The sequence below is a fragment of the Entelurus aequoreus genome, linkage group LG11, assembly GCF_033978785.1.
Source record: "Entelurus aequoreus isolate RoL-2023_Sb linkage group LG11, RoL_Eaeq_v1.1, whole genome shotgun sequence".
Taxonomy (NCBI): domain Eukaryota; kingdom Metazoa; phylum Chordata; class Actinopteri; order Syngnathiformes; family Syngnathidae; genus Entelurus; species Entelurus aequoreus.
In genome coordinates, this window is record NC_084741.1 from 43,852,558 (window position 1) to 43,874,246 (window position 21,689).

The following is a 21,689-nucleotide window of genomic DNA, read 5'->3' on the forward strand; positions in this document are numbered from 1 at the left end:
CTACATTACCCTTAGCACTGCAAATAAGAACCAGAAGTAAGTCTGAGCAATGCCAGAGGACAACAATTGTGCTGTTTGAGCAACAAAGAGATAATACATTGTCACACGTTGTTTTCTGCTTCGTCTGCACAAGAAACAAACACAAGCTTTGATTAGACAGTTGACATGCGTGTTTGAACGCCCTTCAGAGACAAATTCCAGTGGCGAAAATGACGCTGATTGGCCAAAATGTGCGAGGAAGTTGCAGGCATTGGATAAAGTTGCGAGGACGAGCATAATTTTGTGGGAACTGATTGAATTTGCGAAAATTGGCACAATCGACACATTGCAAATTACTAAAGGGACTGGTAATATATCAACTATACAATGTTGGGTTGAACGGTATACTGGTATCAGTATAGTACCGCGATACTAATGAATCATATTCGGTACTATACCGCCTCTTAAAAGTACCGGTTCCCCGACCCCCCGTCTTACCGGTACCGGTACCAAAATATTAATATCGGGACAACACTAATCTAATGTACAAACGTTTGTAAGACTGTCAAAGTTACATCTTAAATGCGAATTAATCCGTCATTATTATCAATTAGATTAAAGATATTATTGTCTCTGGCAACACTTTTCAGGTAGTTTTCCCAAGTAGTAGTGCACACATTGATCTAGTGTTCTGGCGAGACGGGCTCCCCTTTGAAATGCATGCACCCCCTGTATCTGTGCATTCATATGAATCCATGAATGCCATCTAACATCCAGCAGTACCTTAACTTACAAGCTTAATTGGTTCTCTGACAGAGCTCTTAACTCAAAACACTTGTATCCCAAATCAACGTCTTCCATTGAAATGATTGAAGTCAATTTGATAAGTACATGCACCCCCCCTCCCAACCGCCCCCCTCAATCTCCCCTTCCCCCCCTCAAAAAAAACAGCACACTTTTAACAAAAAACATGTCTTTTGAAAATAAAAAAATACTTTTAAAAAACAAACAATACAAAACAATGTTCTACTACTACAAACAGCTATAGTAGTTTTATGAAGAAAGGTAAAAATAATGTACAGCATTTACCTTGGAGAGTGGACTTCTACAGTAATTCCTTCCGGCTGCTTTTTCGGCAAACACCATCATCAGCTTTTCTATATTTTCATGGATGAATGTCTGCCGTTTAGATATTATTTTAACATCTTTGGCTGGCGTTAAAAGCCTACTGAAACCCACTACTACCGACCACGCAGTCTGATAGTTTATATATCAATGATGAAATCTTAACATTGAAACACATGCCAATACGGCCGGGTTAACTTATAAAGTGCAATTTTAAAATTCCCACCGCACTTCCGGTTGAAAAACTCCTATGGATATGATTTATGCGCGTGACGTCACAAAATCCACGGAAGTGGTTGGACTCCATCGGACCCGATACAAAAACCTCCTGTTTTCTTCGACAAAATTCCACAGTATTCTGGACATCTGTGTTGGTGAATCTTTTGCAATTTGTTTTATGAACAATGGAGGCTGCAAAGAAGAACGTTGTAGGTGGGATCGATCGGTGTATTAGCGGCTAAGTTCCCCCCCCCTCCCTCCCCTCCACACCCCTGATTGTAAATAATGTAAATAATTCAATGTGATTATCTTGTGTGATGACTGTATTATGATGATAGTATATATGATAGTATATATCTGTATCATGAATCAATTTAAGTGGACCCCGACTTAAACAAGTTGAAAAACTTATTCGGGTGTTACCATTTAGTGGTCAATTGTACGGAATATGTACTTCACTGTGCAACCTACTAATAAGGGTCTCAATCAATCAATCAATCAATACAATACTTACAGCAACACAACAAGGACTACTTACCCTGACGCCTAGCCGATGCTTGCCGCCAAACCCACGGATGAAGTCTTTCGTCGCGCCGTCGATTGCTGGAACGCAGGTGAGCACGGCTGTTGATGGGAAGATGAGGGCTGGCTGGCGTAGGTGGAGCGCTAATGTTTTTATCATAGTTCTGTGAGGTCCGTTTGCTAAGTTGCTAAATTAGCCTTAGCGTCGTTAGCAACAGTATTGTTAAGCCTTACCAGGCTGAGAATTTTTAACCGTGTAGTTACATGTACATGGTTTAATAGTATTGTTGATCTTCTGTCTATCCTTCCAGTCAGGGGTTTATTTCTTTTGTTTCTATCTTCATTTGAGAACGATGCTATCACGTTAGCTCAGTAGCTACACTACCGTTCAAAAGTTTGGGGTCACCCAAACAATTTTGTGGAATAGCCTTCATTTCTAAGAACAAGAATAGACTGTCGAGTTTCAGATGAAAGTTCTCTTTTTCTGGCCATTTTGAGCGTTTAATTGACCCCACAAATGTGATGCTCCAGAAACTCAATCTGCTCAAAGGAAGGTCAGTTTTGTAGCTTCTGTAACGAGCTAAACTGTTTTCAGATGTGTGAACATGATTGCACAAGGGTTTTCTAATCATAAATTAGCCTTCTGAGCCAATGAGCAAACACATTGTACCATTAGAACACTGGAGTGATAGTTGCTGGAAATGGGCCTCTATACACCTATGTAGATATTGCACCAAAAACCAGACATTTGCAGCTAGAATATTCATTTACCACATTAGCAATGTATAGAGTATATTTCTTTAAAGTTAAGACTAGTTTAAAGTTATCTTCATTGAAAAATAAGGACATTTAAATGTGACCCCAAACTTTTGAACGGTAGTGTAAGTGTGTCACCGATGTATTGTCGTGGAGATAAAAGTCACTTTAAATGTCCATTTCGCGTGCTCGACTCTCATTTTCAAGAGGATATAGTATCCGAGGTGGTTTAAAATACAAATCCGTGATCCACAATAGAAAAAGGAGAGAGTGTGGAATCCAATGAGCCAGCTTGTACCTAAGTTACGGTCAGAGCGAAAAAAGATATGTCCATCACTGCCTCTCTAGTCCTTCACTGTAACGTTCCTCATCTACGAATATTTCATCCTCGCTCAAATTAATGGGGTAATCGTCGCTTTGTCGCTCCGAATCTCTCTCGCTCCATTGTAAACGAAGGAAAATTGTGAGGAATATTACCTCCTGTGACGTCACGCTACTTCCGGTACAGGCAAGGCTTTTTTTTATCAGCGACCAAAAGTTGCGAACTTTATCGTCGATTTTCTCTACTAAATCCTTTCAGCAAAAATATGGCAATATCGCAAAATGATCAAGTATGACACATAGAATGGATCTGCTATTCCCGTTTAAATAAAAAGTGATACTCTCAAACTGCTTTGCCAAGTTGGTGACTCGCTCTGTCAAGTTTTTGAGGATTTATTTTTTTAACTCAGTGAACATTTTCCACTTCTTCTCAGCACTGTCCTTCACACTCTTTCTTCCTTCCTATGCTTGGAAAACAAAGTGTTATGTTTACTAAAGGGGAGGTGACGGAAACAGACACCAGAGGGCAGTATGTACAATAATTTATTATATATATAATTAATATATATATAATAATGCAAAACAATACTAACAAATAAGCTAACCATAGGAAATGGAGTGTGTCAAACCCAAGAGTGTGTGTGTGTGTGAGTGCGTGTGTGTGTGTGTGTGTGTGTGTGTGTGTGTGTGTGTGTGTGTGTGTGTGTGTGTGTGTGTGTGTGTGTGTGTGTGTGTGTGTGTGTGTGTGTGTGTGTGTGTGTGTGTGTGTGTGTGTGTGTGTGTGTGTGTGTGGCTATGTGTGTAGTTAGCTGAAGTGTGTTTTACCAAGTGTTGATGAGCGAAGGAACGAGGCAGTCCATGGGGCAGGCAGGTGATCCGGGGCGAGAGAGAGGCGTCAGAGTCCAGGGGCAAGCGAGGAGTCAAGGAACGAGGGAGGCAGTCGAGATCCAGGGCAAAGGAAGGAAAACACTGCTGAAACACAGGAGAAGACAAGGGACAAATCAAGCCACGGAGAGGAAACAAAGAGAGCATCAAGCTAGTCGCTTACGGTTCACTGTATGAGAACTAAGTTACCGCAAGGATCCCTGGGTCCACTGGTCCTTTAAGCTGCTTGCCCTCATCAATTCCAGGTGTGTAGATTGCCAATCGTCTGCAGGCTTGTAGCTGCGTGGGCGTGCTGCTCTCAGCGCGAGCAGGGGCGTGTCCGAACGCGCTGTCAGCGGAGAGAGAGCGCATGGGGGCGTGGCCGGCGGTGCGCTCGTCAGGACGCACAGATGAGGATGCATTGGAATGTGCCCTGGCCGTGACAGTATCCCCCCCTTATGGACAGCTTCCAGATGTCCTAGAAGTCGAACTCCCAAAAAAACAAGAACAAAAGTCAAGGGAGGGCGTAGGGGCGAACTGGTGGTGGGTCGCCGGCCCAAGTGTCCCCGAATCCACCGGGGACGAGTCTGGTGGCGGCGGCGAGTAGAGCACCGCTGAGGCAGGCGAGGCGGGCGACCAAGGAACGGCCACCTTCTTGGCCGTCGGGAAGGCGGACGCGAGTGTCACTGTGGTGCGTCCCGCCGGCAACGAAGAGGACGGCGGCACCGTGGTACGGCCCGCCAGACACAAGGAGGAGGGCACGTTGTCGTCTGAGGCGAAGAGGAAGACGTCGTCGTCGGAGGCGTGGAAGCAGCGGCCGTCGGCGGCGTGGAAGCAGCAGACGTCATCGGCGTGGAAGCAGCAGACGTCATTGGTGTGGAAGCAGCAGACATCCTCGGCGAGGCAGGCGTGAAGGAAGACGTCATCGGCAATGCAGGCATGGAAGCAGCAGACGTCGGCCGCCTCGGAGACGAGGAGGACGGCTGAGGATCTGGCCGAGGTGCTGAAGCCAGTGCTGCTGGCCGAGGTTGCAGAGGTCAGCGGAGCAGGCCGAGGTGCTGAAGCCAGTGCTGCTGTCCGAGGTGCAGAGGTCGGCGGAGCAGGCCTAAGTGCTGAAGCCAGTGCTGCTGGCCGAGGTGCAGAGGTCGGCGATGCTGGCCGAGGGGCAGAAGTCGGTGCTGCTGGCCGAGGGGCAGAAGTCGGCGCTGCTGGCCGAGGGGCAGAGGTCGGGGCCAGCCTGGGAGCTGGTAGAGACACGGGGGCCAGCCCGGGAGCTGGTGGAGACGCGGGGGCCAGCCTGGGAGCTGGTGGAGACGTAGGGGCCAGCCTGGGGGCTGGAGCTAGCTTGGGGACTAGCCTGGGGACTGGTGCTAGCTCGGGGACTAGCCTGGGGACTGGTGTTAGCTCGGAGGCTATCCCGGGGACTGGTGCTAGCTCGGAGGCTAGCCCGGGGACTGGTGCTAGCTCGGAGGCTAGCCTGGGGACTGGTGCTAGCTCGGAGGCTAGCCTGGGGCCTGGTGCTAGCTCGAAGGCTAGCCAGGGGACTGGTGCTAGCTCGGAGGCTAGCCAGGGGACTGGTGGCTGCGGCTGGGAAAAGCGGAAGACAGGTGGAATTAGTCTGGCAGGGGGTAGCCTGTCTGGGTGCAGCTGCACCACCACACCAGCACAGCCACTAGTACTACCCGGATGCCAGACGCTTCCTGCTGACTAAGGAACAGTCACTAAGGGTGGGAGGAGGGTGTCCAGGCGGCAAGAAAATTCTTCCTTGCCCATGTCGCTACTAAACATCCCCTTCCAAGACATGTCGACAGGACAAGACAAATCCTCCCGTGTGGAGCGAAAAAAAGAAAAAGACATGGTGAATGGGGAAAAAAGAGGAACAATAAATAAATTCACAGGGGGCGGAACGAAAGTCACTGGGGGGGGCTAAGGAACTGTTACGGCAGGTCCTTAATAATTTGGGCGGGAACTTACTGTTATGTTTACTAAAGGGGAGGTGACGGCAACAGACACCAGAGGGCGGTATGTACGATAATTTATTATATATATAATCAATATATATATAATAATGCAAAACAATACTAACAAATAAGCTAACCTAAGGAAATGGAGTGTGTCAAACCCAAGAGTGTGTGTGTGTTTGAGGCTATGTGTGTAGTTAGCTGAAGTGTGTTTTACCAAGTGTTGATGAGTGAAGGAACGAGGCAGTCCATGGGCAGGCAGGTGATCCGGGGCGAGAGAGAGGCGTCAGAGTCCAGGGGAAAGCGAGGATGCTTGTGGATCAGCGGAAACACTTGGCAATGTGTCATCACTGTTATCCCTCTGTCCCTGTTGTATAGTTGTCAGTTGTAAGGGTGGTGGGTTAATGACAACACTCTCTGTTTGCTTAGCGTGACGGACTTCGGCGAAACGACTGGCTCTGATGTCCATCCATCCATCCATCCATCTTCTTCCGCTTATCCGAGGTCGAGTCGCGGGGGCAGAAATCGTATCTCTTAGAGATAGTAAGCATGCAATACCTTGGTCTTCTGACTCTAGTAGTGTCCTAAAATTTAAGTAAGCACATATATAGTCAAAACAACTCTCTTCATCACCCTTAATTACCCCAGAAGAATCAACATCTGATACCGGCGCACAGTCCCTGACCACCATCCCCTTCCCAGGATCCAAGATCTCACAGACACCCTGGGGGGATATACTTGGTTCTCCATCTTAGATCAGGGAAAGGCATACCATCAAGGGTTTATTGCAGACAGTTCACGTCATCTGATCGCCTTTATCACCCCATGGGGTCTGTTTGAGTGGGTACGCATACCATTCGGCCTGACAAATGCGCCAGCTGCATTTCAGCGCAGTATGGAGGAAATGCTTGCACCCCTGAGGGATGAGTGTTGCATCCCGTACCTAGATGACATATTGTGTTTTGCAAAGACCTTTGAAGATCACACTGAAGTGCTCAGGAAAGTTTTGAGAGCCCTGCAGACGCATGGAGTGAAACTCAGGCCCACAAAATGTGACCTTTTTAAAAAAGAAGTGCGGTACGTCGGTCGCTTGGTGTCAGCTGAAGGCGTGCGCATTGACCCCAAAGACTTGGAATCTGTGTATGCTTTGAAGAATAACCCTCCGACTACAATCGGTGATGTGAGAAGGATTGTAGGCTTTTTGAGCTACTACAGGTCCTATATACAGGATTTCTCCAGAATGGCAAGCCCCATTCAAGAACTCCTCCAACCAGGGAGAAGTTTGAGACAACCATTGCTGGATAGATCAGGAGCTCGAAAAGGAAAAGGTGCTCAATTGCCATCCAAAACCCCAATTGAATGGACCAGGATGCATCAAGAAGCCTTATGCAAGCTGATTGACCAGTTGGTAGAGCCACCTGTGCTGGCATAACCAGATTTTTAACTGCCTTACGTAGTCCACACAGACGCTTCTGACAAGGGACTTGGAGCGGTTCTTTATCAGAGACAGAATGGAATGCTCAGAGTGGTTGCGTATGGATCGAGGACTCTCACACCAGCTGAGAAAAACTACAGACTGCACTCAGGCAAGTTAGAATTCCTCGCCCTCAAATGGTCGGTCTGCGAAAAGTTTAGGGATTATTTGTATTATGCCCCACACTTTACTATCTACTTGAGATGCAAGGATAGGCAATTATTTCATCCGCAACCGCATCACAAAAGTCGTCATCCACCCGCCATCCACCCGAACAAACATTTTATCAAAACCACACCCGCCCGCCACCCGCCCGTTGTTATATATCTAATATAGACGATGCAAGGCATTAGTGAGGTTAGAAAGCTTTTGCCTGTTAAAGAAAGGAGACTGATCCAATGCAGCAGAGACATTCAATGCGTGCCCCGCGTTAATATCTCTTGGCCACGCATTAGTGGCTAAGAGATATTAATGCGTGATAATATTATTTATCATTATTATAATATTGTTGTCATTTCCATTAAGAAAGTCTTGACTATTGTTGCCAATGCCCTCAGATCAGGAGTGCGTTCCTCACACTTTGTGTGCGCAGTTGCAGCAAGCAGAACGATGCTTTTAAGAAGTTAAAAAAATGTTTTAGAAAGACTAGGCCTATATTTTCGTTAGGTAAAAAAAATGTTCTGAATTTATTTCAATGCATATTAACTTGTTAACGTTATAATGCTCAAATAGGGACAAGGGCGGGGTGCACAGTGAAACAGTAAACAATTTCGCGACAAAGATGGACCTTTATTGATTGATCTGCAGCCATGACAAAATATCAGACAATCTCCATCGTCAACGACAGGCAGGAAAATAAAGATAAACACATAGCCTATGTTGTAGGCGTAGGTATAGGCTCATACGTTTTTAAGTTGAAATAAAAAAATAAATAAAAAATGTGCCTCATAAGCCTTAGGCTGTCAATCACGCGCACAAACTTAAATTATACAATAACATATGTATGTCGTCCCTATTTAAACAAAAATAAATTAAATAAATAATAATAATAAATTACCTGCAACTTATTGGCCAAGGCAAATAGCTGAAGGGGGGAAATCAAACCCATCAGACTGTGTTGTGTTGTGCTGCAGTGCCTGATGAATAATTGACTGTTTCAAAAGTGCTGCTCGTTTTTCGTATGTGGGTAACAACATTTAACTATGTATATATATTTCCGAATTGGTTCAACCACCACCCGCCCGAATCTATTTAAAATCTATTTTTTTCGTCATGTCACCCGCCCGACCCGCGGTTTATCCGCAGACTCCGCGGTTGTGTCCGCAAACCGCGCATCTCTACTATCTACACTGATAATAACCCTTTAAAGGCCTACTGAAACCCACTACTACCGACCACGTAGTCTGATAGTTTATATATCAATGATAAAATCTTAACATTGCAACACATGCCAATACGGCCGGGTTAACTTATAAAGTGACATTTAAAATTTCCCGGGAAATATCTGGCTGAAACGTCGCGGTATGATGACGTATGCGCGTGATGAAGTCAGTTTAATGGAAGTTATGGTACCCCGTAGAATCCTATACAAAAAGCTCTGTTTTCATTTCATAATTCCACAGTATTCTGGACATCTTTTGCAATTTGTTTAATGAACAATGAAGGCTGCAAAGAAGACAGTTGTAGGTGGGATCGGTGTATTAGCAGCGGACTACAGCAACACAACCAGGAGGACTTTGTTGGAGAGCAGACGCGCTAGCCGCCGACCTCACCTTGACTCCCTACGTCTCCGGGCCGCCAAACGCATCGGGTGAAGTCCTTCGTCCTTCTGCCGATCGCTGGAACGCAGGTGAGCACGGGTGTTGATTAGCAGATGAGGGCTGGCTGGCGTAGGTGGAGAGCTAATGTTTTTAGCATAGCTCTGTGCGGTCCGGTTGCTAAGTTGCTAAGTTAGCCTCAATGGCGTCGTTAGCACAGCATTGTTAACCTTCGCCAGCCTGGAAAGCATTAACCGTGTATTTACATGTTCACGGTTTAATAGTATTGTTGATTTTCTATCTATCCTTCCAGTCAGGGGTTTATTTTTTTTGTTTTTATATGCAGTTAAAGCACGATGCTATCACGTTAGCTCGTAGCTAAAGCATTTCGCCGATGTATTGTCGTGGAGATAAAATTAATGTCCATTTCGCGTTCTCGACTCTCATTTTCAAGAGGATATAGTATCCGAGGTGGTTTAAAATACAAATCCGTGATCCACAATAGAAAAAGGAGAGTGTGGAGCCAGCTTGTACCTAAGTTACGGTCAGAGCGAAAAAAGATACGTCCATCACTGCCTCTCAAGTCCTTCACTGTAACGTTCCTCATCTACGAATCTTTCATCCTCGCTCAAATTAATGGGGTAATCGTCACTTTCTCGGTCCGAATCTCTCTCGCTCCATTGTAAACAATGGAGAATTGTGAGGAATACTAGCTCCTGTGACGTCACGCTACTTCCGGTACAGGCAAGGCTTTTTTTTATCAGCGAGCAAAAGTTGCGAACTTTATCGTCGATTTTCTCTACTAAATCCTTTCAGCAAAAATATGGCAATATCGCGAAATGATCAAGTATGACACATAGAATGGATCTGCTATTTCAGTAGGCCTTTAACTTATGTCATGAGCACTGCTAAATTAAATGCAGTTGGCCACAGGTGGGTGGGTGAACTGTCAGATTTTAGATTTGATAGACGGTACAGACCAGGCAAAATAAATGTTGATGTTGATACTCTCTCACGTTGCCCCCTAGATATCAACAAATATGTCAATGAGTGTACCCAGGAATTGACCAGGGAAGTTGTCACCACGACATGGGGAGGGTGCAGAGCAGGCGAAAGGGGAGATGTAGCCTGGATAGCTGCTTTGGCTCTGCCCCAGGGTGACCAGCTTGAACCCAAGACCAAAGAAACATTGACACCATTTAGTCTCACTGAACTCAAACAGGCCCAGTAGAGGGAGCACTCCTATAGGAAAGGAGGAAAATGGGACGTGCTTATTAGTGCTTCCTGTCTCAGTCAGGTCACACCCTGCGATGACAGCGCAATCAAGCACTTTGTATCTCCTTTTTATTCCTATAAAACAGGTCGGTATAGTGTAGGGTGACCATTTCCATGACACCAAAAAGGAGGACATTATGCGGCATATCAATAAATTACTATGGTGTACATAGGACTCTGGTATACTCTTATTTATAGTACAATTTTGAATGGTTTAAAGATGATGTTTGTGTGGCTGAATAGGAAAAAATATTAAAGTCAAGTGTTTGTTAACAGTATTTGTATTTATTCAATACATTGTGGTGTTCAAAAAGTGACCACTGAGATGAATCTTTTCAAGTGCAGAGTGCCACAAAGCATAACATGTGTGGACTTAAATGTAAACAACAATTAACAGGTAACGTATATAATTAAAAAAAAATGCTTTTAAAAAAAGCCTAAATAACCTTTTATATAAACAACAAAGGAGATTGTAACAAACAAACAAACAAGAAAACATTCAACTGCTCAAAAAGCATAGCATTTCTAAAGTGCTTCAGTCTTTTGGGGACTTGTCGTCAGTGTCTGTGTGTGTGCGCAGCAGACCAGTCTTTAAGCAAACTCCACATTCACCCTCTGTAGCAGCTCAGGATCAACAGCCCCTTGCAGCGGTTATCTTGTCATCCAGGGGCGACGAAACTGCACGAAAAAATGTCCTCATTGAAGAGGTACCTGCCGCACGTTTATTACTTTTATGTTTATCCGTACCCGCATGCCGTTCAATTGCAGCTTTCCCCTGACTACTTACGTCGACATCACATCGACAAAGTGTGCAGAAGCCATGGAATGAGTCTCGACTGCTTTTCGTTATAAATTTGTGCTCTTTTATCCATTCAGAATTAAACGAGGTCTTGCGTTTTGGCATGATGCTAACTTTCTGTCAATATCATGCCGCAGCAGCACATGGACCCTTGTTTACCTTTTTAACCAATGATAAGCAGATTTGTATCCGACACCGCTCTTAGCCAATCATTTGATATGTTACTGCGTTGGGGGCATTTTTTTTACGGTTTATGATTGCTATTGCGCTGCAGCCCAGCAAAGATGAAAAACTCCGCTCTTCAAGCCTAGTGCCTCAAAAAGGAGGACAAATGCGTGTCCGGCTTGATGCTGCGCCGGACGCCGGACAGGGCATTAAAAATCCGGACTGTCTGGCCTAAATCCGGACACACATTGTTACCTGACTATACCTATAATACTTCTTAACAATCACAGTTTATCTTCAACAAGTCCACTGCCGCCGCCATTCCCGCCCAATAAGCGCGTGGTTGGGCGGGAATGGCGGCGGCAGTGGACTTGTTGAAGATAAACTGTGATTGTTAAGAAGTATTATAGGTATAGTCAGGTAACAATGTGTGTAATTGTAATTGATTTATAATGACAGTGACAATATAGAAAAAAGCATTCAAGAAAGCAGCAATATTAAAAAGAAGCAATGTCAGGATACAGTATAAACATGTAAAATGAAGAGGTTTATTAAAGCAACAGTACCGCTAAGTGATGCTTATACACAAGAAATATAATGTTGGGGTATGTAACGATCAATCCTCCATGTTTTTGTGGATTTGTTTTATCATTTCAAAAGTAAAGATGTAATTGTTTATCGATGTGAATGAACAAATGGGGAATTGAAATTACATTATCGAAACCATTTGGAAGTGATTAAAAGCACAATAGAAATGCAAATGAGAGTAAAGAAGTCAAGAAATGTTTAATAAAAAAAGTCAGGTCACACCCTGCGATGACAGCGCAATCAAGCACTTTGTGTCTCCTTTTTATTCCTATAAAACAGGACACACCATATCGAACACTGGGACCAGGCTCCTCAGTGTGAGGCATTGGCGTTGCTAGGCCTATTTTAGGGGGGCTCAAGCCCCCCTAAAATTTTCTTGAGCCCCCCTAAATAATTTTGTGTTTAAAAAAAAAAAAATCTATTTTTTTTTTTTTTTAAACAAATACATGCCGACATATTCATTATAAAGTGGCCCGAATATGAGTTTAAATAAATAATCATATAACCTGTCATTATTCACTCAGTTTCCTCTCACTTCATAGCGTAAGGTAGAGAGCCCCTTTAGCGCGTCGGTATCCAATCCATTCCACTTGTTCATATAGAAAATGCTCACATCACTCAAAATCCAGTCCGCATTTTCTCTGCGACCTTGCTTGCGGTCCTGCAGGTGTACGAAGCACATTAGCACACAGCACCGCAGAACAAGAACCTTGTGTCTGCAATTGTAAATAATTTAGTTTTTAAGTTTTGTGTTTCTTGTAGAATCTATATATCAATCAATGTTTATCAATCAATCAATGTTTATTTATATAGCCCTAAATCACAAGTGTCTCAAAGGGCTGTACAAGCCACAACGACATCCTCGGTACAGAGCCCACATACGGGCAAGGAAAAACTCACCCCAGTGGGACGTCGGTGAATGACTATGAGAAACCTTGGAGACGACCGCATATGTGGGTAACCCCCCCCCCCCCCCCCCCCCTCTAGGGGAGACCGAAAGCAATGGATGTCGAGTGGGTCTGACATAACATTGTGAAAGTCCAGTCCACAGTGGATCCAACACATCAGCGAGAGTCCAGTCCACAGCGGGGCCAGCAGGAAACCATCCCGAGCGGAGACGGGTCAGCAGCGCAGAGATGTCCCCAACCGATGCACAGGCTAGTGGTCCACCCGGGGTCCCGACTCTGGACAGCCAGCACTTCATCCATGGCCACCGGACCTATGCAACTCCCCCTCGCAAGGGACAGGGGAGAAGAGGAGAGAAGAAAAGAAACGGCAGATCAACTGGTCTAAAAAAGGGGGGTCTATTTAAAGGCTAGATTATACAAATGAGTTTTAAAAGTAATATACATTAGCCTATTGTTAAAATAATGGAAAAAACATCATTAAATATATTTGTTTTATTGTATTGTCACATTAATAGCTGTTGTATTATTATAGGATGGCTTGTTAAACATTTCATAGGATTTTCAGAGGGTGGAAAAACCAAGACATTTAATATAAAATGTAAAATGAATAAATACATAAAAAGAAAAAGAAAAAAAATGGTTAAAAGCCATCGTCCCGGGGAGCATTTCATTTCGTCCCGTGCATTTTTTTTTACCGTCCCCGGGACGACGGGACTACGTTAATCTCAAGCCCTGGAAGTTACATTTTATTGTTTGCATTATTTGTTTCAGCATTGCACTTTGAAGATGGTATATACAAGCCAAATTATCCCGATCCAGATATTACTTTAATTCAAGTAATTAAGTAAGATTTCCAGGGCTTGAATTCACAACCATTTTAGTCACATATGTGCCCAAAATGTAATCTGTGCAACTTCAAAATATTTTGGAACAAACAATTATTGTATTGTGAGCGAAAGTGGTGGCATTAGCCTCTATGTTGTGAATGAATAACATAGAGGCTAATGCCATGACTTTCATTGTGTTTCAGTGTATCTTGAAGGATCATGCAAGACATTGTTTCTTGTTGATGCTGTAAACAAAATGTCACTGTGCAAACCCATGTTTGTTGTTGTACTGAACACAGATTGAAAATAAACCCACTGAAATAATAATAATAACAATGATTAATTTCTAAGTCTTTGTTAGCCGTTTGTGATTTTGTGCTTGTGCGCTACGTTCGCTCGCATCCTGTGCATCTCCTGGGGGCTAAGCCCCCCCTGTCCTATAAACAATGTACTGATATGACTCAATTCAAGAGGCTGTTCAAACTACAAGTGTTTACTAAGTACAAAGAAGAAAAATGTTGATTAACTTCTTAAACTTTATTGAAAAGTATATGTATTACATCTCATTGTAAGAATCAGAATTGATTTGAAGACTTATAAAAAGAACTGCTGTATTTAGAAGATGTACTATAGAATGTAAATTGTGTTACGAGATGACAACAGGAAGTGAACATACAGTATGTGTTAGAAGTTGATATGAAGTGGAAAAGGAGTAGGATTAGGCCTTGCTTCTTCTTACTCCTTTTCGGACATGGAGTAAAGAGAGATGAGAATTTGCAAGTGTGATGCATGACACTGTAAATGTATGTTTGAAACTAATTGATACCACCACAACTGTACATGTTTGACAATACAAAAGATCAAATGTGTAAAGTGCTTGTCACGCCAAATTTCTTCCCTCTACAAAAACCTTCCCTCCCCCATTTACTTCCGTGGTCATGTTTCCTCTTACGTCATTGACAGCGATCGATAGCACTTCGGCTTTGACTGCCCGTCGCTGGAAGGATACTTCGTCTTTGACAGCTGCTGGAATCTGAAGAAATCGATTATTGTTTTTTTTTTGTACAGGCGCGAAACAGGACAGGTTAAGGACCCCCGGCAACTTTGTGATTTTATTGGACGCAGCCCCGGAAGTAAATGGGGGAGGGAAGGTTTTTGTAGAGGGAAGAAATTTGGCGTGACATGCTCCCATCCTTGTGGCGAATGCCTTGCGACACTGGATCTTCGATATATTTACATGAAACAATATTCTATTAACTCGTACATTAGATTAACATTTTGTAGTGCGAAATGTGTATTAAAAGACAAAATACAAAAATATAGCTTTATTTACGATTGTACTCACATGTAAGATTCCTTTAATGTGCAATTACATTTCTGCATTTCTTGGATTCATACCGATGGAAGGGTGCATTAATTCCACTGGGGAGCATGTCTCGCCAGAACAACGGTAGTGACATGCTGCATTGATTTGTATCATTTAACCCAGGGGTAGGGAACCTATGGCTCTAGAGCCAGATGTGGCTCTTTTGATGACTGTATCTGGCTCTCAGATAAATGTTAAGTAAGTAAGTAATGAATAATTCAGCTGGTAATCAGAGTGTTAAAAATAACGTTCAAAATATAAAACATTCTCATGCATTTTAATCCATCCATCCGTTTTCTACCGCACCTGTTCAAGAAGTCGCATTAATGGTAAGAAGTATTTTATTTATTATTGGTTAGCTTCAGAATAACAATGTTATTAAAAGAATAAGAGACTTATTATACTCTAAAAATGTTGGTCTTACTTAAAAATGCACGCATCTAATTGTATTCAGTGTTAAATATTATATGGCTCTCACGGAAATACATTTTAAAATATTTGGCTTTCATGGCTCTCTCAGCCAAAAAGGTTCCCGACCCCTGATTTAACCCCTTGAGTGCCTTTTGTAAATGTTACAAAATACATCTGAAGCCATTCGATGCATAGGTGTTGCCAGTATGTCCTGTCAATACATTTCTCCCGTTTGTTGTCATCAGGGTGGAACAAACAGTTCTCAGGATGTTCTCTCCAGTCCACCACGGGAGTTTACAGCTTGGAGTCTGGACGAGGAGCTCAGTCCTTCCAGCTCCAACTCAACCTGTGTGGAGCTGCTCAGCACTGGGACATGGGGACGTGTGGAGTGTGACACCGCTATGTTTTTCATCTGTGAGTTTCCAAAAAGCAGGAGAAGAGGAGGGGCTAGAGGGGCTACCAACTCATCATCTTGAGTCATTACTCAGATGTTCATGCAAGTACAAATAAATATGATAATGTATCAATTTTTTAAACCACTATATGTACTACTTTCCTATGGGGGGCCAAATGGGACAAAATTAAATAAGTAAATACATCTTTGAATACTTAATTTTATGTGTTATTAATTGATTATAATTGAAATTAAATACATAAATGTGTTGTTGAATGTGTCATCATTTATTTAATGTAAAATTACATTATCATTGATTTCATCATTGATTTTATTCCTTCATGATTTCATAATTTTATGATTTCATGATGTACTAAATAATTTTATTAATTAATGACACATTATAGTAATTATTTAAAGATGTACACTACCGTTCAAAAGTTTGGGGTCACCCAAACAATTTTGTGGAATAGCCTTCATTTCTAAGAACAAGAATTGACTGTCGAGTTTCAGATGAAAGTTCTCTTTTTCTGGCCATTTTGAGCGTTTAATTGAGCCCACAAATGTGATGCTCCAGAAACTCAATCTGCTCAAAGGAAAGTCAGTTTTGTAGCTTCTGTAATGAGCTAAACTGTTTTCAGATGTGTGAACATGGTTGCACAAGGGTTTTCTAATCATCAATTAGCCTTCTGAGCCAATGAGCAAACACATTGTACCATTAGAACACTGGAGTGATAGTTGCTGGAAATGGGCCTCTATACACCTATGTAGATATTGCACCAAAAACCAGACATTTGCAGCTAGAATAGTCATTTACCACATTAGCAATGTATAGAGTGTATTTCTTTAAAGTTAAGACTAGTTTAAAGTTATCTTCATTGAAAAGTACAGTGCTTTTCCTTCAAAAATAAGGACATTTCAATGTGACCCCAAACTTTTGAACGGTAGTGTATTTATTTGGATAATTTTGTCCAATGTCAGCGCTGTTTTTCTTTTTCATTTTAACGCAGCCATCAAAGACAGTTGGCAGATCCTAACAACATACATTACATACATAATAGTGACACTTTTAATAACACATTGATATATTTAACTCCAATTACAGCTAATTAATAAACCATTTAAAGGTGCTATATGTAATAAAGTAGCCAGAAATGGTACTGCGATCACGGTCAAAATTCTGTAGTCCCCCCTTCTCTCCCTGACATTAGGTTGCCAGATACGCAAGCGAATTCAACTCAATCGACTGGGCGACTCCAAGGAACTTCAAACTTCCACTACCTCTTTCTAGGGGTTGAGGTGCTGGGACCATAATAGCTGAATAGACAAGCATTTTGTCAATAACAAATCTCTAACCAACACATTTTACACATAAATTAGGCTATTTTCAGGAAGAAGTATGTCATGCCAGCATACAATATCACAACAAATGGCAATCATATGGTTATTGGCAGTACTATCAGAAAACAAAGACTAAAACAAACTACAAACAAAGCTACCAATGGTCATACTGGTGAAAATAAGTACAGCATGTTTAGCAGCCTAATATACGCCCAAAACTAAAGAGGAGACATTTTACCAAGGTATGCCTATAGGCTACACGAATGAGGAATTATTTTATCATGTGATTTCATACGTTTCACATTGCCATGATGACAGCCGTGCTAATGTTGGAACCCATTTCCTCAGCGTATCAGCATATTGAGAACGAAATAGGCACTGACACTACCCATATCCACATAGGTTTTATTTGTCGAAAATATATTTTGCCCTGTCAGTTCGAATACACATAAACATACGGGCTAACGGGCATATATTTCCCCCGTTAGCCTATATGTCGATGTGTCATGTGTCCTAGTGTAATGCTAAGCATTACACTAGGAGTGAAGCACCATCACACTAAGCATTCATTACAGAAACATACTAGCTTTGTTAGACAAGATCATAGACTATATTGGAAAATATAGTTTATATACGAAATGTCAATTTCCTTTTATTACAAGTAATAAGAAAACGCAAATTCCTGACTTACCTATCAAAGAGGAAATTAGCAAGTTTGGCGTCAGATGAAAAAAATCTTCTCCGCCTTCAATCGTGTCCATCTTTCAAAAGCATCCCTGATACAAATCCTCGTTTTGTCCCTGGCTTTGTCATAAATAAGTTGAGAATCGTAACGAGGCCTTTTAGATTTACTAAGGTCTGACATGTTTAGTAACCTTACCAGTGGCAGTAGCCAGATGAAGAAGGTGGTGCGTAACTGGCAACCTGGATGGACACACTCACAGACTTTCTAATTGGTCAAATGGTACAGGGCGAGACATCGAAATTAAAACAATAACAAGATTTTGGGGCTGTAAATCTAATTTTGAAATGAGCATATCCCGGCTGAACTACTGTTATCAGTTATAAAGGTGTTCGAAAAGAACATGATTTATTAATGCCTTTTGACATATCAGGGCCGTTTGATGAAATGATTACATATATTAGTGATTATATAATGATCCATCCATCCATCCATTTTCTACCGCTTGTCCCTGATGTATTTATGTATTTAATTTTGTCTCATTTGACCCTCCATACTTTCCCTCGCCACACATTTAAAAGCTTTTTCCTTTTAATGTGGATGTTAGAATGATAGAATAACTCAAAAGTAACTAATGTGTCATCAGTGAAGCCAAGATCTCTGACAAAATGTCACACACACACATTGATATTTACTTGATGTGTTGAATAGGAAGGAATTAACATTTTAAATGTTGCACTCTTATGCTTGGTGACTTCCTGTTATTACATACAGGAAATTTAGAGTTTTGCTGACTCTTCTGTAATGTTCCCATCTTGAAGGATGGCTCTGCCACAGAGAATAAAGACAAGCCAAATGCCATCTTTGAATGTCCATGTAAAGTGGAGTCTTATTTGTTTTACACAAAAGTACAATCATACTTGCCAACTTTGAGACCTCCGATTTCGGGAGGTGGGGGGTGGGGGAGGGCGTGGTTGGGGCGTGGTTGGGGGCGTGGTTAGGAGGGGAGGAGTATATTTACAGCTAGAATTCACCAAGTCAAGTATTTCACGTATATGTATATATATATATATATATATATATATATATATATATATATATATATATATATATATATATATATATATATATATATATATATATATCCTGAAAATATGCAAACAAAACTGTGTTTAGATAATTGATACTTCAAACTTGCATAAATAAATCTTAAGGACATAACTTGGCTTCTGAGAGCTTCACAATGTAATGAATAAAATGCTAAAGTTGTTGATAAACAAGCAATTATTTTAATAATTAAATATGGTAATTTTAAATGAATTATTATGATAATTTAAAATTAATTATTTCAAATATGTTTATTTTAATGTATAATTCTATGGCTGGATGCAATAAGGAGTCAGAAAAAATAAAAATAAAAATACAATTAATTTTGATGTTTTTAGCAAAATATAGTAAAAATGTCTCTGAGCTGCCACCTTACCGTGGTAGAGGAGTTTGCGTGTCCCAATGATCCTAGGAGCTATGTTGTCCGGGGGCTTTATGCCCCCTGGTAGGGTCTCCCAAGACAAACTGGTCCTAGGTGAGGGATCAGACAAAGAGCAGCTGGAAGACCTCAATGAAAAATAAAACCTATGGACCCAGATTTCCCTCGCCCGGACGCGGGTCACCGGGGCCCCCCTCTGGAGCCAGGCCCGGAGGTGGGGCACGATGGCGAGCGCCTGGTGGCCGGGCCTGTCCCCATGGGGCCCGGCCGGGCACAGCCCGAAGAGGCAACGTGGGTTCCCCCTCCAATGGGCTCACCACCCATAGCAGGGGTCATAGAGGTCAGGTGCGATGTGAGCTGGGCGGAAGCCGAAGGCAGGGCACTTGGCGGTCCGATCCTCGGCTACAGAAGCTAGCTCTTGGGACGTGGAACGTCACCTCGCTGGGGGGGAAGGAGCCTGAGCTAGTGCGCGAGGTGGAGAAGTTCCGACTAGGCATAGTCGGACTCACTTCGACGCACAGCAAGGGCTCTGGAACCAGTTCTCTCGAGAGGGGCTGGACTCTCTTCTACTCTGGCGTTGCCGGCAGTGAGAGGCGACGGGCTGGGGTGGCAATTCTTGTTGCCCCCCGGCTCAGAGCCTGCATGTTGGAGTTCAACCCGGTGGACGAGAGGGTAGCTTCCCTCCGCCTTCGGGTGGGGGAACGGGTCCTGACTGTGGTTTGCGCTTACGCGCCAAACCGCAGCTCAGAGTACTCACTCTTTTTGGATTCACTCGAGGGAGTACTTGAGAGTGCTCCCCGGGTGATTCCCTCGTTCTACTGGGGGACTTCAATGCTCATGTTGGCAGCGACAGTGAAACCTGGAGAGGCGTGATTGGGAAGAATGGCTGCCCAGATCTGAACCCGAGCGGTGTTTTGTTATTGGACTTTTGTGCCCGTCACAGATTGTCCATAACAAACACCATGTTCAAACATAAGGGTGTCCATATGTGCACTTGGCACCAGGACACCCTAGGCCGCAGTTCCATGATCGACTTTGTAGTTGTGTCGTCGGATTTGCGGCCTCATGTTTTGGACACTCGGGTGAAGAGAGGGGCGGAGCTTTCTACCGATCACCACCTGGTGGTGAGTTGGCTGCGATGGTGGGGGAGGATGCCGGACAGACCTGGCAGGCCCAAACGCATTGTGAGGGTTTGCTGGGAACGTCTGGCAGAGTCTCCTGTCAGAGAGAGTTTCAATTCCCACCTCCGGAAGAACTTTGAACATGTCACGAGGGAGGTGCTGGACATTGAGTCCGAATGGACCATGTTCCGCACCTCTATTGTCGAGGTGGCTGATTGGAGCTGTGGCCGCAAGGTAGTTGGTGCCTGTCGTGGCGGTAATCCTAGAACCCGTTGGTGGACACCGGCGGTGAGGGATGCCGTCAAGCTGAAGAAGGAGTCCTATCGGGTTCTTTTGGCCATAGGACTCCTGAGGCAGCGGACAGGTACCGACAGGTCAAGCGGTGTGCGGCTTCGGCGGTCGCGGAGGCAAAAACTCGGACATGGGAGGAGTTCGGGGAAGCCATGGAAAACGACTTCCGGACGGCTTCGAAGCGATTCTGGACCACCATCCGCCGCCTCAGGAAGGGGAAGCAGTGCACTATCAACACCGTGTATGGTGAGGATGGTGTTCTGCTGACCTCGACTGCGGATGTTGTGGATCGGTGGAGGGAATACTTCGAAGACCTCCTCAATCCCACCAACACGTCTTCCAATGAGGAAGTAGTGCCTGGGGAATCTGTGGTGGGCTCTCCTATTTCTGGGGCTGAGGTTGCTGAGGTAGTTAAAAAGCTCCTCGGTGGCAAGGCCCCGGGGGTGGATGAGATCCGCCCAGAGTTCCTTAAGGCTCTGGATGCTGTGGGGCTGTCTTGGTTGACAAGACTCTGCAGCATCGCGTGGACATCGGGGGCGGTACCTCTGGATTGGCAGACCGGGGTGGTGGTTCCTCTCTTTAAGAAGGGGAACCGGAGGGTGTGTTCTAACTATCGTGGGATCACACTCCTCAGCCTTCCCGGTAAGGTCTATTCAGGTGTGCTGGAGAGGAGGCTACGCCGGATAGTCGAACCTCGGATTCAGGAGGAACAGTGTGGTTTTCGTCCTGGTCGTGGAACTGTAGACCAGCTATATACTCTCGGCAGGGTCCTTGAGGGTGCATGGGAGTTTGCCCAACCAGTCTATATGTGTTTTGTGGACTTGGAGAAGGCATTCGACCGTGTCCCTCGGGAAGTCCTGTGGGGAGTGCTCAGAGAGTATGGGTATCGGACTGTCTGATTGTGGCGGTCCGCTCCCTGTATGATCAGTGCCAGAGTTTGGTCCGCATTGCCGGCAGTAAGTCGGACACGTTTCCAGTGAGAGTTGGACTCCGCCAAGGCTGCCCTTTGTCACCGATTCTATTCATAACTTTTATGGACAGAATTTCTAGGCGTAGT

General features: G+C 43.7%; 1 protein-coding gene across 1 annotated transcript in view; it reads left to right on the top strand.

The window, feature by feature from the left end:
* colec10 (collectin sub-family member 10 (C-type lectin)) overlaps positions 1-15,886 on the top strand; it is an 85,576-nt gene extending 69,690 nt beyond the window's left edge. The window contains exon 7 of the mRNA XM_062063387.1: positions 15,563-15,886. Coding sequence (XP_061919371.1) covers positions 15,563-15,793 — 231 coding nt within the window. The 3' untranslated portion in view covers positions 15,794-15,886. The remainder of the gene's footprint in view (positions 1-15,562) is intronic.
* Positions 15,887-21,689: the final 5,803 nt, after the last annotated feature.